Source organism: Sporobolomyces salmoneus (assembly GCF_050403485.1).
Source record: "Sporobolomyces salmoneus JCM6883 DNA, S_salmoneus_JCM6883_v1_ctg8, whole genome shotgun sequence".
Lineage (NCBI taxonomy): Eukaryota > Fungi > Basidiomycota > Microbotryomycetes > Sporidiobolales > Sporidiobolaceae > Sporobolomyces > Sporobolomyces salmoneus.
Window position 1 is genome coordinate 105497 of NW_027481155.1, and position 20240 is coordinate 125736.

At 51.8% G+C, this 20240-nt stretch overlaps 8 protein-coding genes across 8 annotated transcripts; 2 read left to right on the forward strand and 6 right to left on the reverse strand.

Annotated features, from left to right (window-relative positions):
• Positions 1-19: 19 nt before the first annotated feature.
• On the reverse strand, positions 20-1772 carry JCM6883_003369 (uncharacterized protein; the record flags this gene model as incomplete). The annotated part of the gene is made up of 8 exons (XM_076630075.1): positions 20-120; positions 199-300; positions 370-450; positions 524-706; positions 784-929; positions 997-1385; positions 1448-1584; positions 1670-1772. 8 exons carry the CDS (start codon positions 1770-1772, stop codon positions 20-22), a joined length of 1242 nt encoding a protein of 413 aa, XP_076489833.1.
• A 1677-nt stretch (positions 1773-3449) lies between these two features.
• On the forward strand, positions 3450-5110 carry JCM6883_003370 (uncharacterized protein; the record flags this gene model as incomplete). Its single annotated transcript, XM_076630076.1, has 7 exons — positions 3450-3737; positions 3814-3891; positions 3953-4261; positions 4327-4464; positions 4524-4838; positions 4906-4972; positions 5046-5110. The coding sequence occupies 7 exons, from the start codon at positions 3450-3452 to the stop codon at positions 5108-5110; spliced, it is 1260 nt and encodes a 419-aa protein (XP_076489834.1).
• A 501-nt stretch (positions 5111-5611) lies between these two features.
• JCM6883_003371 (F-box protein) lies at positions 5612-8309 on the reverse strand (the record flags this gene model as incomplete). The annotated part of the gene is made up of 9 exons (XM_076630077.1): positions 5612-5803; positions 5865-6891; positions 6955-7043; positions 7112-7232; positions 7301-7496; positions 7566-7747; positions 7818-8011; positions 8083-8189; positions 8258-8309. 9 exons carry the CDS (start codon positions 8307-8309, stop codon positions 5612-5614), a joined length of 2160 nt encoding a protein of 719 aa, XP_076489835.1.
• Positions 8310-8827: 518 nt separating this feature from the next.
• Positions 8828-9937, reverse strand: JCM6883_003372 (p23/wos2 family protein; the record flags this gene model as incomplete). Its single annotated transcript, XM_076630078.1, has 5 exons — positions 8828-9049; positions 9113-9247; positions 9322-9358; positions 9455-9733; positions 9900-9937. The coding sequence occupies 5 exons, from the start codon at positions 9935-9937 to the stop codon at positions 8828-8830; spliced, it is 711 nt and encodes a 236-aa protein (XP_076489836.1).
• A 289-nt stretch (positions 9938-10226) lies between these two features.
• On the reverse strand, positions 10227-14956 carry RAD2 (ssDNA endodeoxyribonuclease RAD2; the record flags this gene model as incomplete). The annotated part of the gene is made up of 13 exons (XM_076630079.1): positions 10227-10501; positions 10564-10747; positions 10821-10905; positions 10966-11088; positions 11155-11237; positions 11303-11356; positions 11421-11846; positions 11909-13532; positions 13597-14325; positions 14381-14490; positions 14558-14655; positions 14732-14897; positions 14954-14956. The coding sequence occupies 13 exons, from the start codon at positions 14954-14956 to the stop codon at positions 10227-10229; spliced, it is 3960 nt and encodes a 1319-aa protein (XP_076489837.1).
• Positions 14957-15351: 395 nt separating this feature from the next.
• On the reverse strand, positions 15352-17159 carry JCM6883_003374 (uncharacterized protein; the record flags this gene model as incomplete). The annotated part of the gene is made up of 7 exons (XM_076630080.1): positions 15352-15534; positions 15600-15670; positions 15777-15862; positions 15931-16107; positions 16181-16290; positions 16349-16392; positions 16466-17159. 7 exons carry the CDS (start codon positions 17157-17159, stop codon positions 15352-15354), a joined length of 1365 nt encoding a protein of 454 aa, XP_076489838.1.
• A 370-nt stretch (positions 17160-17529) lies between these two features.
• JCM6883_003375 (ankyrin repeat domain-containing protein) lies at positions 17530-18260 on the reverse strand (the record flags this gene model as incomplete). Its single annotated transcript, XM_076630081.1, has 2 exons — positions 17530-17907; positions 17964-18260. The coding sequence occupies 2 exons, from the start codon at positions 18258-18260 to the stop codon at positions 17530-17532; spliced, it is 675 nt and encodes a 224-aa protein (XP_076489839.1).
• Positions 18261-18348: 88 nt separating this feature from the next.
• JCM6883_003376 (uncharacterized protein) lies at positions 18349-20061 on the forward strand (the record flags this gene model as incomplete). The annotated part of the gene is made up of 5 exons (XM_076630082.1): positions 18349-18981; positions 19048-19479; positions 19553-19764; positions 19862-19937; positions 20014-20061. The coding sequence occupies 5 exons, from the start codon at positions 18349-18351 to the stop codon at positions 20059-20061; spliced, it is 1401 nt and encodes a 466-aa protein (XP_076489840.1).
• Positions 20062-20240: the final 179 nt, after the last annotated feature.

The following is a 20240-nucleotide window of genomic DNA, read 5'->3' on the forward strand; positions in this document are numbered from 1 at the left end:
GATACATTTTCCCTTTTCTTCATTTTGCCACATTCTTTTCCCTCCTCACCTCCAACACCTTGACGATCCCTATGAGTCCGCTACTGAGCGCCGAAAGTCCACCGGCGTACCAAATCGCGCCTGCTCGGTACATCGAGAATGCGTTCAAGTTCCGCTCGGTCGCCAAAACGAAAAACGAAGAGAAATGGAGTGACTGACCTCTGAACGCCTCGATACCTCCTTGAGGTCCTCCACCTGCTTCTAATAAGTATCCCGCGATCGGACTCCCGAGAAAGTACCCAAACGACCACGCAGAAATTACTGCAACAGACGAAGCCGCAAAGTCAGAATGGGTTACTTTGCTCGTTGAAGCAGATCTCGTGAGCTCACGCATGGAGAAGATGACACTGAGTCGGTTGGAGCCGAAGAGGGAAGTGATCACGCCTGGCATCAACGAGAATAGTCCTCCAGCTGCACGAAACCAATTACGAAAGTTCAGGCGACCAAGTCCGGTCAGAACTGAGAAGCATCGAAAGTCACGCACCGCAGAATCCATTCACGACCGCAAACACGACGAGGGGTCCGATCGTGTGAGCGAAAGGCCAAATCGCTAGAGTCGAAACGGTCACCATGACCAGGCAGAGAAGGAGTGAATTGAGACTGCCGAAGAGTGAGTCGGCAAAGAGTCCGAAAGCGATCCTCCCTCCTGCTGATGAAAGATTGTAGCCTACCGAGCCGACGCAGCGAATAGAGTAAGCATCGTTAGAGCTTGGACACGAGCGGACGGGAAAGAAGACTGTTTACCGGCGAGGAGGTAGGATGATGTCTTTGTCGAGAGTCCGACCGATGTAGCAAAGAGAGGGAGGAAGAAAGGAGGCACGAAGAGAGGGAAAAGAGCGATTGAGGTCCCGACGAGGAGGAACCCGAATCGAGCATCCTTAAACATTGACCTATCGTCGTCGAGCTCCAGAATTGAGCAGCGCAGAGAATACAGAGTGTGAAAGAGTCGAGACGTACTTGTCAAAGACAGGACCACCGCTCTTGAAAGGTTTCTTCGGTAATTTCGACCTCAATACGAGCGCCGACGGGAACGCAACGAATGCATAAATCAATGCTAAGCTCCTCAGTGTCCACTCGATCGAGATCTTCTCGAGTAGTTGTCCTACGACGATCGAGAGGAGAGCTGAACCGATTCCAGCTCCCGCGTAAATCAATCCAGCGGAAATGTTTCGTCGTTTGAGGAAATAACTCGGGGGCACTTGGAGACCGGCGAAGAACATGAGACCTTGGGAGAAGCCGAATACGAGCGCTTGGGTGAAAATAAGACCGGGCAAATTTCGGGTTGAGAACGAGGCGAGCAAAGGTGATAGTGTGATAAAGATTGAACCGATTAGGGCGGAGCGTCTCTGCAAAGGGATAATGGATCGGTATCAGTAGAGCGAAGATCGGAGAAGTGACCTCAACGTACAGCGCCTAAAGCGGAAACGGTGCGAGAGAGAGGTATGGCGAAAATCGCAGCCACTGAAGCTTGCGCGCTGCCTACCCAGGCGAGCTGCGCTGTTGTACCAGCCCCAGAAGCCACTAGAGCGTCCTGAAGTATTCCCCCTTAGAAGTCAATCAAGCATAGGGCGAAGGAGAAGCAGAATGAGCTCGATGCGGGAAAAGTTCGATCGCATATCGGACGACTTACAGAGATAGATCCCACCCAAACTTATAGAGAATAAGAGACTACCCGCCAGTGTCTGAATCCAAGCAGCCCGTCCACCGTCAGGGTAAGATTCGAAACCTTCCATCCCACTCCACGTCAGTGTCCGACCGCTGCTTGTGCACGAAGAGATTATAAGCTGACCATCTTTCGGTACGGCTGTATCTCCTTCCCTCTGAGTCCCGTTCGTGGTCCCTGTCAGAAGCTCTCGACCGTTCGGATCGGAAATTGATGAAGCCGTGCTGCTCTTGAGCGGGTCTGGCGTCGAGCCATCGAGCGCCCTTAGCTGAATGCCTTCTGCTGTGTGCATCGCTCAGGCTGAGAAAGGCGAATGAAAGTGATGGGTAAAGGAGAGAGACCCCAAAAAGTTGAATGACGGCAAGCCTTGTATCCTTCGATTCCAGCTTGCGGGGTTTGTTCGCAAACTGCTCACCCAGCTCATCAACTCGTCGACATCTATCCTATACCCTCACCTCCGTCAGACCGCCCACGGTGGACCGGTAATCCGTTTCAAGCCAGAATCCGACCTCTTCCCCTCTCCCTCCACCTAGGCTTCAGCTTGACCGACACGATTGCATGAACACGGAATCTAACATCGCTTGGACTCAGTCTCGTCCGACTTTCAGCGCTACATTCCCAAATTTCGCTCCGGTACTTTCACTCTTTGTTTTCTGGTCCTCATCAGCACACAAGAACCGCGCCTGGCTGCTTGAGATCTAGTCTTGCTGTACGTGAGTAACCTCTCCGCTTCACCCCCCACAAACGGCCAAGCTGATCAGGCTACCCTTCGACTCCGGCTATATTTGCGACACAGATTCCCTCCGACCTCACAGGTTCCTTCTCGGTCAATCAGTTCCTACGAGCAACGTCACGTATATTCGAGCAGTAGCTAACGGTAGCGGGAGAGGGCAAGGAGGAGGTCGTCTGAGAACCTCGTTTACTCTTGAGGAGTGCGAAATAGACAAGGGAAGAACGGAGCGACTTTGAACAGTTACGAGCATCTCGCGATACTCTCAGCGCTCAGGTACTACTGGCTGACGGAGGGACATCGGGAGGTGAACAGAAACCCCGACGAAAATCGAAAATCTGAACCCGGACATCGATCCGCTCGAAGCAGATCTCAAGGAGGAGATGGAGGAGGCACGACAGATACAACGGCGGAGATCAACGTAGCAGCTATAGGTATGGGGAAAGACGAGCCGTGAACTGCGGAACAGGAGGGGAGAGGTTCGTTGCACGTTTCCTTCGCGCGCGAGAGACAGCAACTGACAGCTTTTCTTCGGACGCGTCCAGTTATCTACAACGATGAAACCACGATCTTTGATACACGAGGATGTTTGGATTTGCGCGAGAGCGCGAGCCTGATAGCGAGTCCGCGAGTGAGAACCCTTGGAGAAATCTCAATTTTGAGGTGAGTTTTTCTTTTTCGCCTGTTTGGCTGGCCTGACTCGCTCAACGTCGCTCTCTTTGCTCGATGAGTTACTATTAGAAAGACTCAGTACTCGCTTGCTGAGTCGAATCTCGATCGATCTTCGCTTGATCTTCGCCGAACAAATCTCCTTTCCGCGAGGCTCCGGCTGCAGACACGAGGCAGGAGTCCCGGAGTCCCGCGAATGGTGCGAACCCGGCTCAATGGTCAGCAACTGCACGTACACCGCAAGATCCTCGTCCGCTCGGTTCGTGGAATGAACGACGGCCGCACAGTTCACTTCGACTTTCTCCTCCCCCTCTTCGTCCTTCGTCTCTTTCGTCTCACCTCGCAAGAATGCCCCCTGTCCACCACGTCCCGACAGATGTCTCAGTAGCGGAGCTGCTCAGCGCAGTCGCTGACCTCGAGTCTCGATTGATGGAGCAAGCCAAGGGACAAACGTTGGTGAAGACCGTATTTGGCTCGACTTTCAGCATCAAAGACTGGGCAGACAATATTCGAAGCCTCTTCGAGGGTGAAAAGAAAGTGAAGTGGTGGACCGAACAGACAATCGAAAAGAAGGATGCCTTTATGCAAGGGTTGCGTCGCAAACAACTCTCGCTCAATATCTACTCTGGTGATTTCGTAAGTGACGCAGGCCTCTAGACCGTTCGTCGCGTCGAGCCACAACGAGGCTGACTTGAGTTCGTTGTGTCCGTAGCCCTCCGAAGAGCGCATCAGAGGTTGGAAATGTCCTCCGCCTGAAAAGGGGGCCGAATCGTGGTTAGGAAAAGTTGTTGTGAGTCTCTCAGTGCCTTCGGTATTCTGCAAGATAGAGCTCACCCACACCGTCGCTTCAGGCAAAAGACCTCGAGATCCTTTCGCAGACAGAAATCGCCTCTGTCTCTGCGACTACTCGCGACACTTTGCACGAAGAAAGTAGGAGAATTTTATGGATGCTGGGAAAGGAAGGCTTAAAGTTGCATACCTACTATCGCCTCAATGGCCTCGCCAAGTTTGTCGACTGGGTCTTCAAGCACGACGACGAAATAGCTTACGACGACGAAATCTATCGTGAGGTTGTCGCTTCGTTGAACGCCTGCTACGTAGTCTGCGACGCTGCAAAGAAGGGTGGCGTCTCTGTCACGATCAACGGGGAGGCCTATATGGTAAGCCTCGATTTCTCCTTCTCCGCTGGTAGATCTCGAGGTTTGCTGAGATTTTGACATTCTAGCCCAATGTTGAGACCTTCGCGAATCTTTGGGAGGAGCTGAAAAACATCAAAAAGGATTACATCTCAGACATGCTTTCCTCTCGAAGGACGCGAGGTCGAGACCAAAAGAAGCGAGCTCCGGCTCGACGACACCACAAAGTAAACTTGTTCCTTCCGCTACAACCGTCGTCGCACTGACTCGGTCTTCTATGCCACAGAGTTTGAGCGATGTCGATATGGGAGACGCAAGCCATGATAACTCGGTATACGATCCAGTTCCGAGGACCGCCACTCGACGACGCGGAAGACCCGCAGCTCGACGCGAACTTCCGCTGACCGCGCTGCTCGAAGACATCGTCCTAGTCTACCGGTGGAGCCATTCGAATGGATCCGATGCACACGATCGACTCAAACTGTGCTTCGAAGCGAACGAAGGTCAGAATAACACAAAACTCGAGTGGTTATTGAAGTTTTTACATCAGTTTGCAGAGGACGAAAAGGACTTAAGTTATCTACCTGCGATCCAACTTCTAGTGAGTCTCGCCCGTGGGCTGCCCTTTCTTGGGAAACGCCTCAGCAACTAATCGATCCGCGCCACAGCCTACAACTGCAAAGGGGCTCGATCGCTTGTGGCAATTGAGCGGCAATTCAGACGACCTCGCGCAAGGTGAGACTGTATTCAATTCAGGTCATCGTTTGGGCAATCCTCTAATACCACATTGTTTCGACGACTCGCGCAGGAAAATCGTCTATCAAGGATCCCAACTTTGTCCAGTATGGTCGCTGGCTCGACGGCGAGATCTAGCTCAATGTCTCGATGAAGTACTAGCTGATCGACGAGTCAATCTCACGATAGTCGCTCGACCACTTGATCTCACCTAAATTTGTCTTCCCTCTCCGTCTCTTTCCTTGCCTCCTTTCGATATCGCTCTCTCCCTCCATGGACAACTCTCACCTCGTAGAACTCTTGCAAAACTTCCCCTTTCTTGCTTGACTCGCGCGTTCGCATTGGCGAGACCTCAACGGAGAAAATTGAGAGCGTTTTCTCTCGAACCTCTCTGGAGCTTGAAAGGTTTCGCGAGTAGAGTACTGTGAGATTGCAAAACCAATCGACGAGAGAGAGATAGAGACAGAGAGAGAGAGATAGAGAGAGAGAGAGAGAGAGAGAGCACAGACATAAAACATCAACGCAAGCAAAAACTACCCATTTCCTTTCTTCAAGCGAGAACTCTTCAACCTTCACGCTCCTGCAACCACCTCCACGGCGATACTTGCTTCGGGTAACGAGCACGATCAAACAACCACCTCAAAGTTGCCACCTTCTCCCTCGACCTCGATAATAACGCCCGCGTCCGCGAATCGACGGCATCCTTGGAGAGGGGGTCGATGCGCATTCCGAGGTTTGTTGGGGTCTTCGACGAGCTTCACGATAAGAAACCGAGTAGTCAACCGAGGATTTGATCGAGCAGTTCGTCGAGCGCAGAAGGTGCCAATTGTACTAGATGAAAAGAGGAAAATCATCAGCTCAGATCGTCTCGGGCAACAAAGGTTTCACTTACCGCGTTCAAAACAGGGTCCCCCGAGAAGCGAGTTTCGTGCCTCCCTTGGTAAGCGCTGTTGCAAGTGCAAACGAGCGAGACGTCGAAACAGTCAGGCTTTTCTTCTCCGAGCGATTCGCCGCTTTCGAGGGAAGGAAGACGGCGAGAACCGTCAACGACGAGAGGAGTTGATTCAACGAGTTGTTGGAGTTTGAGCGAAAGCGAAAGGAGGTTTTTGTCGATTCGAGCGAATTGTTTCTCCTCTTGGTCCAACTCCCCGACTCTCATCCAGTCCTCTGCCTTCTGTTCAGAGGGAGGGCCTGCGTCGGACCAGATCGAGTGGATTCCAGACCAGGAGAAATGCTTGAAGAGACCTCGAACCGTGAACGCTTTTTGACACTTGCTGCATTCAACGAGGAGGGCGAGGGGAGAAGTTTCGAGGAAGGTGGTGAGCTGTTCGTCAGAGGCTAGGATAGGCTCGTCGTTACTACGAGGGATCCAAGGAGGGAGACGAGGAAGTTCGAGAGGGAGTTTGTCGATCGGACAGAATTGCGACGGCGAAGAGTGCGCTTTTTCTTTTTCTTTCTCCTTCTCCTCCTCCTCCTTCTCCTTGGATTCTTCAGCGAGTTGCATGTAGGCGGAGACGATCGTGCGCAGGAATTTCTCGCGACGATCACGAACAAGCTTAGCACCGTCTTGTCGAGCAGCAGATTCAGCCGCAGGCGAAAGAAGGAAAGAATCCGGAGGGTTTCGGGAAGCGTCGTTGACGATGGATTCGAGACTTTGCACTTGAACGAAGACGTGCGGGGGAGGGAGGTAGTCGCGGTCGGAGCGGTCCTTGATCGAGTCCCCGTATTGCTTTTTGATCATCGAACGAAGTCGGTTTCGGCGACCTTCTTCAAGCAGTTGACGAACATGAGGCTCGACAATCGTGGAGAAGGTGCGGTCGGAGAGTGGGCGAGTCGATTTGACTTGAGGATGATTGAGGAAATCGGAGCGCTCGAATTCACTCTTTTCGAAACCTAGCGCTTCGAAGCGACGTTCGATCCTAGAAGGTTGATGTCAGCTTCCAGGAGCTAACACACTACCCGGGACACGAGGTTCGACTCACTCTTCGCGACGATCAGTACTAATTTTCTCATTTTCTTTAGTTTTCCTGATTTTGACGTCCTTCAACCATTCTTGGAGAGCTTGCGCATCCTGTCGGTTCGTTATGTGAGCCAAGAGCCAAGGATAAGATGACGCGTTCAGTACGAGAACCTGCTTACCTTGTCTCGTGCATCGCGAATCTTGTGGAAGTCGAGATACCACTCTTGGAATGCTCCTTCAGGAGGAAGCCTTTCGACCGATCCGGGGAGGGTTCCGTTGAAGAGTGAGGCTACGTATCTCCTATAGATCGATCAAAACAACTTCAGAGGAAGAACAGCACAACGAAGCAAAGTAGAGACGAGACTAACCAGTCAGCCTTGCGCGAGGCTACAGCTGCTTCCAGTTCTTTGATCTTGTCTTCATCAACTTCGACTTGGCTACGCATGCCAGCGATCTCGGTTTGAGCTTGTTTGTTGTCGTCACGAGTCGAGAGATTCGTTGCTGAATCTGGGAATTTCGCGTTCAATTCATCCGAAACCTTTTTCAAACTTGATGTGTAGTAGCCTGCAACGTCGCAATAATACGTTAGCAGGTATTCCTAAGGAGGAACTCCTCGGCTGAGAATGGACGAACTCCTTTCATTTCGCTTTAAAGCGACCGTGCAAGGCGAACAGAAGATTGTGTAACGATTTAAGCCTCGGACGGCTCGATTGAATTGAAATCTTCCCGGTTCCACGAACTTGTCCTTGTAGCAAGCTTGACAGATTCGAGCACGAAACCATGGATCGATTTTGCCTGCGTTCGCTTTCCCACAGCTGAAAGCGACTCGAAGAGCCGGAGAGTCAGCTTCTTTCTCGACAAACGAACGCGAGTTTGGAGACTCACATGTGACAACCTTTCCCGTACATCAACTCGGCGTAGCGAAGATCCGGTATCGGAGAGAGTAGTTCAGGTAGACCGATTCGTTGACGAGCGCGTTTGAAGAGAGTTCGAGAAGATTCTCCCGTGACGACTGAGCGGAACGCCTTGTTCGTATTCGAGAGAGTGAGTAGATCTCCGACATCCAAGTGAGTGCAGATCTAGCGAGGAGATGGTGACGGGCGAGTTCAATGAACAATGGCTCAAGAGGGAGAAGGGAAAGGAGAATCACCTCCCAGATGAGATCCATTGGTAATTCGAGTACACCTCGTAGAGCTCCTTTCCTGCCTTTCACGCGTGATTGAGCATTGCGAGCGCGTTTCGGAGGGGGAGGAGCGGCTGAGAAGTGGTGAAAATGATGAGACGATCTCTCGATTGAGAGAGCGCGAGGGACGACGATTGCGTACCTTGAGAATCATCAGGAGTAGCTGAAGAGGCTCCCTTCGCCTTCCTGGGCATCTTCGAGGTCGAGGGGTGAAGAGAGGTGAAGGGAAAGAGAAAAAGTCTCGCTTCGCAATGCAAAACCCCAACTATCGCTATATGATTCCGTCTCTTTCTTGGCACACGATTCAGCACGAGGCGAGTACGATAGAGTCATGGCCCGTTCTCGGACTGCCGTGCGAGCTCTGTCAAAATTAATCGAATATCGCAAACGAAAGCTTGCTCGACGCGCGATACCGAGTCCTATGCTTCTCCTTGGTGCTCCGAACTGTCGATAGACTGAGGAAATACATCAGAAGAGTGATCGCCGCACTGCGCTCCATTCGATATCGCTTCGTTCCACATCGAGTGGACTAGAGCGATCCTCTTCAGCTTGGTCTCTCGGTCGCCTCCGGCGCTCATTCACTCGTTAGGAGGAAAAACATAAGATTTTGGGTTCTTTGGTTGCTAGCTGCGAATTCACTACTGGTTTTACTGATCAACCCAATATTCAAGGTACGAACGAGGGGGAAAAATAGAGAGGGAGAGAGGACGATCTAAGCGGCCTCGAGAGGAGGAGGTCCATCGTCGTCCGAAGAGTCTTCGGCACCTTCTTCCTCTTCGCCACCTTCGAATCCTTCTCCTCCAGGTCCTCCGACCCCGGCAGCTTGCATTTGCTTCAACATGGCTTCCATGTCCATTCCTCCAGCTCCTCCAGCTCCTCCAGCTCCTCCCATACCTCCCATCCCTCCCATCCCCTGCATCATCGAGGCAAAGTCCTACAAAGGGAGAGGAAGGCGTCAGCATCGAACGAAATCGATCAGTTCACGCGAAAGACTGACCATTCCACCAGCACCGGGAGGTCCTCCCATTCCCATAGGAGGCATTCCTCCCATACCGCCGCCCATACCCTCATCAGCAGCCTCGACAGGCTCATCGTCTTGTTCATCCTCGTCCTTCCAGAGGTTGAAGTCGGTCTGAACGAGAGGTTGACGGAAAACGGATCAGTTTCCGTCTCACTTCACTAGGAAGAAGAATTGGGTGAAGTTACCTTGATGAAGTTGGACTTGATCTTGTCCTTGGTAAGACTGTGAGGATAAGAGAAGAGAGGAGAAGGGGAGGCGGTCCGTGTCAGCAATTCGTTGAGGACATTGCATCTCGTCTAGAGAGTAGATAGCGCTTACCGAGGCCAGTACTCCTCCTTCATTTCCTTCTTCTTGAGCACCAACAACAAGCTCTTTCCCCTCAAATCCTTCCTCAACACCTCAACCGGTTCGTACAAGTCCAATTCGAACTCGTATTCTTTTCCTCCAGCGGCGGCGGCGGTACCTTTCGAGTCGGATTGAGCAGTCTTGCCCTTGAAGGACAAGTGGTTGCCCGAAGTGATCTCGAGAGAGTAATCGGGAGAGAGGTCGGCTGCGTTGATCGTAAGATAGACAATGTTGCGGTTCGCTTCGTCGGCCCTGTCATCCATACAGAGAGTGTGTCAGTACCTTCATCCACACATCTAGCCAGATGAGAGGCGAGAGGAGGAACGGGTTGATCAAGAAGTTCTACGACTTTCTCTTCCTCATCAATCGAGGGAGGAAGGGTGAGGGGACCTGCAAGACACTGAAAGTGGAGGCTTACGAGCTACGTTGAGCCCAAAGAAGTTCAGGGTGTACCATTTTGAGAGAGGTGAAAGTGGTGGAAGGTGAACGAACGAATTCGGAAGAAGTTCTTCGACATCATTCAAATCCTCTCGCTCCTTACCCCTAGAAGTAGCTCATCAGGAGTAGACGATCGAAGACGACGGAGCGAAGACACGAAACAAAAAGAGAAAAAACGAGTTTCGAAAAATTGCGAGTTGATTGCGAGAATGCTGATTGCTAGATGCGAAAGAGAAAAGAACGAGAAGGGTAATGACAAAGCAATGGTAATGTGGTGCGGGAGGGTAACAAGCAAACAATCTTTCCTCTACTCTTCGAGATCCGAAACCGGTTCAATCGTCCTCCTCTTCTTCGTCTGTCTCGGTGCCTGTTCCCTCTGTTTCCTCGTACGACCAGTCGTCGGTGGTGGAGGAGGAGTCGGTCTCGCATCGTCAATCGCATCCAGATCTTCTTCCGACGAGTAAACCCCTCCGTTCGCGGCAGCTCGAGCGTCTCGGAGTTCTTGCGAACGTTTCTTGCGAGAGGCGACGGTCGAGTTCTTCCTCTTCTTCGGGGCGGGACGAGGTGGAGGAGCTGCGAGACCTAATGATCCGGAAGCGAATGTCAGTGAGAATCGATCAAGAGAAGATTCAGATTCGCCTTACCTGTGGAAGATTTCGCTTTCCCTTTTCCTTTTCCATTCTTCGCAGCACCAGTCGAGGTATTGGATTTACGCTTCTTTGATGCAGGACGTGTAGCTGGTTCCTCGATCTCAACGTCATCGTTCTCCTCTCCTCCTTCTTCCCCCTCCAGTTCTTCAATCGATGCTTGTTGTTGCGTTTTCCAGTTCTGTACATCGGAAGCGACGCTCACATTCATCAGCACCGTGCAAAGATACGCGTGAAGCGGCAAGACGACGTACCTTGATCACGTTCTGCAATCGTTCTGAAGCGTATTTCACAGGTTTCTTTCGTCGGAACGAATCGTGTCCAGCTGAAGGATCAAAGCTACTCACATGCGACGATGTTAGCTTGAGGTTATTCCATAGCACAGTGAGAGCAACTCACAAGTCGGGAAGAGATTTCTGTTGAGTCGCTTTCCCATCCTTGATCGCGATGAGTCGATCAATCAAAGGTTTCAGATCTTTCATACAGTATTCGGAGGACCATCCCATCGTACGATTGAGGAAGCTGCGTAGGGCCGAGTCGAAAGGGGTGAGCGAGAATGAGACGACCGAAAGAAGAATCAGTGCTCACAGGAATAAACCGTCGAGATCGATTCCTCCCCAGCTAAAAGGTTCATCACTCTCGTTGACAACTGGATTGTAGTAAGCCCGAGCCTATTGATGTCAAGTCAACGTCAGCTATCGCATCCTTGTGGAGCAAAAAGGTCTCGTTCACTCACGATTTCAGGTTTCGGCCAATTCCCTTCAATCACGAGAGCCTTGTGTCCTTTTTTCTGCGAGTCATACAAGAACAAAGTTTCAGCGATCAAGCCTCGACTCGATAAAACGATGACTCACGAATTTCCTCTTCCAAGTCGTGTTCGTATCCTTTTCCGAATCTTTCCCATCCTGAACTTTCTTCCACCACACCTTGAACTTCTCCAATCCATCTTCTCCGCCGAACTCACTCAGTAGCTCTCTCGCGAGGACCGGTCCGACTCCAGGTAATCCATCATCGTAATCTCCCCCGAGGAGATACGCCAACCTGATCAATTCATCTCGATCGAGGTGGAGTTCCCGTTCGAGATCGCTCGAGAGGTAGCATTCGAGGTATTTGTTTCCGTCAAACATGTGTCGATAGACTCGAGAGGCGCCGAAGAGGAAAACGTCGGAATCGTCCGTGACTACTCCGTCGACGAGGGATCGAGTCAAGAGGGAAGCACATTCAGCTTCGGCTTCTTGAGGGGCGTCGAGGAAGGGGATCCCAAAGAGAATGAGCATTTCCTGTGGGTCGAGACGAAATCAACTTGGAGAAGTTGACCAGCTAGAATCGAATCGAGACTCACCTTGATTTCACTCGCCATTTGACGAGTGATCCCATCCGCGTTTCTCTGTTCCGCATTCCTCTGTTCCAACAATCTCGCCATGTCTCTCGTCGCGTCCTCTCGCATCGACTCCAATTCTTCGTTTCTCAACCTCTTCGCCATTTCTGAATATTCTGCTTCCTCGGTTCTGAGATCTCCTTTCGAAGCTTCTTCGATCGCTGCGTCGATCAAATCCTGTGAAGGGGGAAGACCACGATCGAGCTGTCGTTGTTGTCGAGGTTGAGGTGTTGGGCTTCGACTCCAGGGCAGCATCTCTTCCTCTTCCTCTTCCTCCTCTTCGTCTCCTCGGGTCATCTCTGTTCCAACTGCTTCCGCGGCTTTCTCGAGCACTTGTTCGGGCGGAAGAGACTGTTGTCGAGGCGCGAGGGTGGGGGATTGGATCCAAGGGGTCGGCGAAGGAGAGCGTTGTCGAGGAGATGGAGAACGTCTTTGAGGAGGAGTCGGCGCAACGGAAGGTGCGGGGTTAAAGAGTGATGAAGCGCCGTTTGAAACGGGCCGAATGACTGAAGATGCTTCTTGTGAAGGCGGAGGCAACGGTGAGACGTGCTGCGGAGGAGCAGATTCGATGGGGAGAGGCGCTTGGAGAGAGGACGTCGACGTAGCGGAGTGTGATGGACGAGAGACAGACGGGACGGTCTCGCGAAGAGGGGAGAGTAAGCGAGGTTGAGCTTCGGCGGCAGGGGGCGAAAGAGGTTTCGATAGGATATCGAATTTCGACGAAGTATCCGCGAATCGAAGGTCGAGTAACGCCGCTGCATCGTGAGTGACACGAGGAGGCATCTCGACGAGAGCTGGAGCTGAAGCTGGAGCTGGAGTAGGACGAGGTCGAACCGTGAATTCTTCTTCACCAAAATCGCGAGCCGTGACGTCTGGTGCGGGAGGAGTCGATTCGGGAGGACGAGGTGATTTGGCGCGATGAGTAGGAGGAGGAGGAGAAGATCGTCGAGGAGAATCGTGTTCGGAATCAGAATCGGAGAGGAGGACGGTGTCGATGAGAGTAGGCTGAGGAGGAGGTGAACCGTTTTCGATTTCGTTCGCTGGGTGATGAGGCGTCGGTTTGCGAGAGATTGGCGGAGAGACATCGACTTCTTCGAAAGCGTCCGAATCATCGGAACCCAATTGAGGCTGAGCGACGGGAGAAGGAGGTTGCGCTTGGTTCTGAGTTTGAGGTCGTGCGGGAGGTTGAGGTTGCGAGACCTCCGGAGGGACATCGACGTATTCCATCGAGTCGTCAGACTCGTCTCCTCCTGCTGTTCTCGGGTTTGGGACGGGAACATGAGGTCTCGGAGGAGGAGAATACCTCGGCATGCCAGAACCTGATGCGACAGGAGGAGGAATGGGACTCGTCGAATGGGTTTGTTGACGAATCGATTCGAGAAGCGCTTCTTGTAGCTCGAGGTCGTCGTTTCCATCGCCGTCGATAAAGAGATGAGAAGCGGTTCGACCTTGATGAGTCGGGACGTCGAGGTAAGGGTCTGATTCGGGACGAGCCGGTTGAGCCGTATATCGAGAGCGAACTGCTTCGACAGCGAGGAGTCGGCGGGCTTCGACGTCCGGAGTTGGCAGAGATGCTTTCGGTGGTGAACTGCGGGTTTCGACGACAAGCTATAAGCGAGGGTCAGCTCTTCATAAACAAGTGTCGAACTCACCTATTGCCGTCGATTCCAACTTCCTCAAACTCATCCGTGTCCGTATGACCTCCAACACTTTCGTCCGTCGTCGTTTCGATCGTGATCGGTTCCGTCGACCCCAATTCCGGATTCTTCACCCCGAGTACCCATCCTCCTCCCTTACTCGCATCCTGCTTAACGAGGAGATACTCTCGATTCCTCGTTCCTGCTACTCGAGTCGGAATCGCGATCGCGGCAGTCCCCAATTCGTCCGTCACGGCGAGCAACTTCTGAGTGTAATGGTTCCTCTGCATCAAGTTGTCGATCTGAGCACGAGAGAAATCGATAGCAGTCGTTGCTCCTCGCATCTCTTGATTTCGTTTGTGATTGACTTGACGAGTTTTGATTCGAAGTTCTCCCAGGATCTCGTATTTGACTTCGGTCGGCAAGTTTCCGAAGAAGTCCGAGTTGATGTCGAGGTCTTCAGGACGTAGGTCTTCGATGAAGTCTCTGAATTCTTCGGCCGTAGCGACTCGAGGATCCGACATTTTCACTCGAGATTCGACTCCTCCATCGATCGCGGGAAGGGCGTATTCGTCTCGCATCGCATCCTTGCGAGCCTTCTTGATGTGAGCGGGAGTCGTAGGAGGTGCTGCTACGGTGATAGGTCCTCGACCGGCTTCGAGATCTTCGAGGTAAACTGCGTCGTTGCCGATTTCTTCTCCCGTGTCCATCTGTTCGTTCGCGTTCGCTTCCGCATTACGTCTCCTACAGCTCACAGCCTGTCAGTCAATGGTCATGACGCTTAGAGAGGCGAGCTGACCTCGCTAGAGCATTCTCTGCCGCATGATTCCTCAATTGAGCTGACAACAATTGTTGAGCAGTCTTTGCGAGATCCCTCCCAGCTCCTTCCTTTCTCCTCTTGCGTTTCTCCTACACAATGTCAACTGTGTCAGTCAGGACCGCTGATCTCTGCTTGATGGAGAGGAAAGGAGCTTACGATAGTTCGCTTCTTGAGTAAAGGTGCATCTCCATCGAACACGAATACCGGTTTGATCCCCCAATGTAACAATTTCAAGATCCTCCTATACGTTCCCTCTATCCAGTCAGCCGAAAGAAGCTCGTGTGAGGGATTAGTCAGGGGTGAAGATAGAAGAGAAGAGAAGAGACACACGGATATGATTCCCTTTGAGCGCTTCTCCCGTCTTGCGATCCCTGATTGCCATCTGGAACTGGTACAGCCAGATACTCGCATCGACTGCTAGTCGTTTGTCCTTGAGGGATTCTGGAGTGATCGGCCGAGCGACTGGAGAAAGGAGACTCCATAGGCCATGGACCCCCTGAAGAGACCTCGGTATTAGCTCTACTAGAGTCACGAGAGGTCTAGAGGACGTACCATAGCCGGGAGGAAGCGTTCTAAGGCGGATTTGTAATCAGAAAGTGAGAAGAGTTGGGTGAAGAGGAACTTTTCTGTTTTCGCGCGTCAAAACTCTCTTCTCTTCTTCTCTTGACCGGATCGCTGCGACTGTCACTCTCTGAGACGGAGCAGGAAAGAAACGCGTCTCGAAGGTGGCAAAATTTTGTTCCAAACATTCGAGAAAGAGGAAAACTTGAGCTACACAGTGTCTGTTGTACGAGAGTCTCTTATAACCGGCACAGAATGGGGTTCAATGATAGCCGCGAACCATTGCTACGACGATGGTCCTCCTTCCAGCTTCCCTCGGCGATTACTCGTTATCTCGTTTTCGTTCGTTTTCCCACTCGTCCCGCTCTCTTGCACGCTCTGTCCATCTTCTAGATTCCCCCGTGTCTACTCCTACATCTGAACATTCCCCCCGTTCTCAACTCCTGCAAGATCCTCGCTTCCTCCTGTTTCCGTTTCTTCTGAATATCCTGAATCTCACTTTGAACGAGGTTCTCAACTTCTTCTGGATCGATATCTTGTCCCGTCTTCTCGATCAGGGTCGATCGTACGCACTAGAGCGAGTAAAGGAGTGGATCAGCGGAGAAAGGGAAGGGAAGGGGCAGGAGAGCGAGCTTACGTTGAGACGGATTGATTCCGAAATACGCTCCCATTCGAGCTTCTTGCGATTCGCTTCGGCTTTCTCCATCACTGCAAGATTGAAACAGTGTCAGCCATGCCCTTTGCGCGGATATGACGACTCGCAGTGGATAGAAGGGTAGTGAGGCGAAGGATGAAGCGCAAGATAGCGACTCACTCTCCGTGTAATGATACTGCAAAGCATGAGCGATCGCGTGTGCTGCTCGGAAGATCTTCCACAATCGGAGTATGACCAGTGCGATCCTAGACCCAGCAGCACAAAACCCTGTCAATTTTCGCTCGAACAGATTACGGAACAGATGAGAGCTTACGGAGATTCCGAGTTTGGATCGTGACTGAAATGGAAATAGATGTCGACGACGAAGGTCGCCAAGACGACGAACCCATCGAGGAGAGTGACCCATGAGGTTGCGTAGGTGATTGGACCGAAGGCGTAGATTGCGAAAAAGACGTCGAGGGTGAAGATACTCAGGAGGGTCAGATTGACTCTGCGAGGACGCAAGTCAGACCATCAGTAAGGAGCGACTTTGAGACAGGCAAGAAGGAAGAGAGAGCTCTCACCCGAAGATACCGTTCTCGAGCATTTCTCGACTGTGAGTAGGGGCGAGGGAACATGCAAACATTGCTGGGGTCAAGTGCGATGCGGGGTGATGGTGGATAGATTCGAGAAGCTGTCGATGAAGCAGTGTGAGCGGGGTTTTCGATGAACGCAAGAGAGGAGACACGAACGAGTTCGTAGATTTCCTCGTTGACACAACCCGCCGTCAAGAGAGCTGGCCAGCAAGACGGTTCGACCAAGTCAGTTCAGAGCTTCTCCAATCTCAGAGGTAGTCGAGAGGTACGTACCGACGATGAGCTCGACCATGACGATTACGAGATCGAAAGCGACCAACCCAATCATGATCAAATGAAACCTCTTCTTCCTCATCAACTTCCTCATCCTTCTCCTGTTCTCATCCACTTTTCCCAAAAACCCTTTCGGTTTCCGCTTCTCGAAATCTACCGAATTCGTTTCGCTCGATCCACCGACTCCCACCATACCTTGAGGGTTCTTCTCTGCCGCTCCAATCGCCGAAGGACCTCGACTAACGACGCTCGCAGCTTCGGATTGACCGTCCTCGGAAAACCCATGAACTCGTCTCGACGCTTTCTCTTCTTTCCTAACCCGTTCCAACTCTTCCTCGTATCGACCGAAAGTCAAATAAGGAACTGTCCCTTTCAACTCTTGCAATCTTTTCGCGTCTTCGCGTTGTCGTCGCTCCCAGTGAGCTTCGAAATCGAAATCCCAAATCGAGTCGACTGAATGTCGAGTTCGTTGACTCAATGTCGAAGAGGCGATCGATGAAGTCGGACTACGAGCATGATGACCGTGAGGGAATCGAGAGTTGACAGGAGAGAGCCGTTTGAGAGAGTCTTTGTCGAGGTAGAGCTGATTGTTAGGACGGTTTCGTCGAGTTGGGGAAGAAGGGGGAGGAGGATCGACGAGGGTTGGCGTAGGGGAAGCAGAGCGTGAGCTCGACCTGGAAGGGGCCGTTGGCATAGACGCACGAGGTCGAGAGAGTAGATAATCCGGTCGGGAGAGACTTGTTGTAGAGACTGTGGTCTGCGAGAGCGCAAAGATGGGAGAGAAGAAAGAGCGATCAAACCAAAGCAGCCATCTCTCAACTTGGAGTTTTGTAGCTGACTGGCAAGATGAGGGGATTTTCCGACTCCACTCGAAAATCAATGGAAGACGAGGCGAGACGGAAAATTTCGACGAACAGAGAAAGATATTTCGATTCCGACTGTTGCAAATCTCTATCTTCGGCAGAGGCGATCCGGTCAGTTGTACTATAGATAGAGCCTTTGAGCTATAGATAGTAACTACTCACGGCTATGTACACTACTCCGTGCCGTCAATCCACTCGAGCTCATCGACCAATGTTCTCGCGAGGTCGTTTCGATTCATCCGTCGTCTCGTCATCATCCTGCGGTCGTTCCCTCGTTTCCGTTGACTCGTTATCTTCCATGCTGTCTCCGATAGCTCGTCCCGCTTCAACTTGGTTCCCAACGATTTGTTCGACGACTTCCCTCAATTTCTCGTCCGTTTCGGCTTCTGAAAGTTCTCCCCTTTGTGAAGCTTCCATGATCGTCCTCACCGCCGCCATGAGTTCATCGGTCGGTGCATCGAGGTTCGGATCACCTTCCGTCGCGTTCTCGTCCGTCGTCGCCGTCGTCGAAGATTCTCCAGAAATCGTTCGCAGGTAAACCGCGATGTGAGGGTACTCTTCTTGAAGTTGTTGCGCGGCCTGTATCCGACACTGTTAGTGTAAGCTCTCGATGAATGGTCAGAGAGAGTACTAACCGTCATTCCCTCTTCATTGCGATGACTTGGGTTTCCTCCCAATTCAACGACCATCCTCGCCATTCCTACCGTCTCTACGACAAAGAGCGGAGTCTCGCCATCGTCATCCGTAATGTTGATGTCTCCTCCTTTCTCTACGAGGTACGAGAGGATCTCTGGGTGATTCCAAGATGCAGCGGCGTGAAGAGGAGAATAATGATTGTCGTCTAGTGCGTTGGGCGAGACGTTGTCTTGTTCAATGAACTGTTTGACGGCGTCTAGTTTGCCTTCTCCTGCGGCTAGCCAGATATTCGCCATCGTTTCGTTGGAGGAGGGATTTAGAGATGAAGAGAAGAGGGGACTCTCTTTCTCCTCTCTACCACTCACTCGACCTCTGACGACCAAGATGGACCACTTCCCGTTGACCGAATTACCTTACGAAATCCTCCTCCGAATCGTTCACGCCGTCGACGAACGAGACCCTTCCCCGACCTTTCCTCGCGGCCCGTCCGACTCTCTCCTCTCCCTCTCTGCAGTCAATCGATGGTTCTCCAAGATCTGCAGACCACTCATCTTCCGTTCGGTCCACTACGTACCCATGGCGACAACATCCCCACACCCTGCCGAATATCGCAAATCCCGGAATTTAGAATCGTTCGTCAAGCTCATCAAGGAGTGTGAAGCACAAGGGATGGACCCGATCAAGGTGCAGCAACTATCGATCGAATCGGTTGAAAATTCTTTCGACTTTGACTTGTGGTACAGAACGTCGCAACTGGACGGAGAAGAAGAAGAAGAACAGGAACAAAATGTTATATTCGAACTTATCGAGACGCTCGTTGAAAGGGGACTACAAGTCTTGTTCCTCAAAGGAGTATTGATTGGCGGACAAAAAGCGGTCAAATTCATGAGAGCCGTTTCGAATGCTCCTCGTTTGAGCGCAATTCGGTTCAATCAAGTCGAATATGGATTCCGAGACGAACTTCCGCTTCTTCCGAAGATTCACACCCTTCAGATCATGCATGGATCACCGCAACTCGTGAGTTCTGGTCCATGTTCGACTATCATGTCTGGGTAGCTGACTCCAGTTTCTTTCCGACTCCAGCTCGATCTCGTTGCGAAATGTCCCAACCTCGATTCCCTCCTCCTCTGGCCCTCTTCTCGTCGACTCGGTCCCTATACCCCGATCATCGAATCCCTCCTCCCGCGGCTCCGCAACCTCTCTATGGATTCCGTTCGGGATCCCTCAACATTCGTCCAACTCGCCGACGAGATCACTCGACTCGCCTCAGAACGTTACGCGGAGCCATTGCCTCTCGAAGAGTTGTTCCTCGAAGGACCCATGACCGAAACGGATCGATCGATTCTCGTCAAATCGTTGGAACACTTAGGAAACTTGAGAAGATTAGCACTGTATCAAGCGAGGAACCCGACTCCGACGTTGTTCAACGAGATTTACGAGTCGAGACCCAACTTGAAGTCGTTGACGGTAATGGCGGGGGATTGTGACGGTTCGGTTGAATGGCCTTGTCCTCTCGTACGTCTTGCTCACTCACTCTCCCTCAGCACTCTCGAACGCATCTCACCTTCCACTTCTCGCGCGTTGATAGGAAGAATACCTCCCCTCCCTCTCTCAATTTAAATTTGTAGAATTTTTCGCATCAGATCGACGTTCGCCCGAACCCGAAGAACCGCTCCGAAACCTCGTTTCGGCGTTCGGTGCTAGACAGTCAGCGATCGAATTCAAGGCGTTTGGCAAACTCGCGAAAGCATGTACGAGTCTCAAGGAGGCCGTCGCGATCGATCAAGATGTCTCAGAGGGGTCAGTCTTTTCTTCTCCTCCGTCTTGCCCGCGCTCGTTTGAGGGTTGGCCGAGCTTGAACGCGGACTGGAGCTAATGAAACTCGGTATGCGGATAGGACTTCCGGCTATTTCGCAACGTTCAAGCGGGAAAAGGGTAAAATTCGGATCAGTCAGAAAGCGAAAACTGCATGTGTAAGTTGTCTGTCTCTCGGTTGTCTCACCTGTTTAGGCTAAATTGGCACTAACGATTGTGGGTTTGACTTGATAGGACTTCCTCGTGGGTTACGATAGGTGGATTCGAGTAGAGGAAGATTAATTCAGAAATACTCAACTAATTCGCTCTTCGATCAGCTGGTCCCGAAAACTTCGATGTTGCGGACCGAGTCAACCCATTGTATCCTAGGGGCGACCGGCTCGCGCTTCACGCTGAAGAGCTTGCGCGCTGAGCGGCGAACGGAGTTTGCGAGAGCTCGACCCCATCGGGACTGAAAGTAA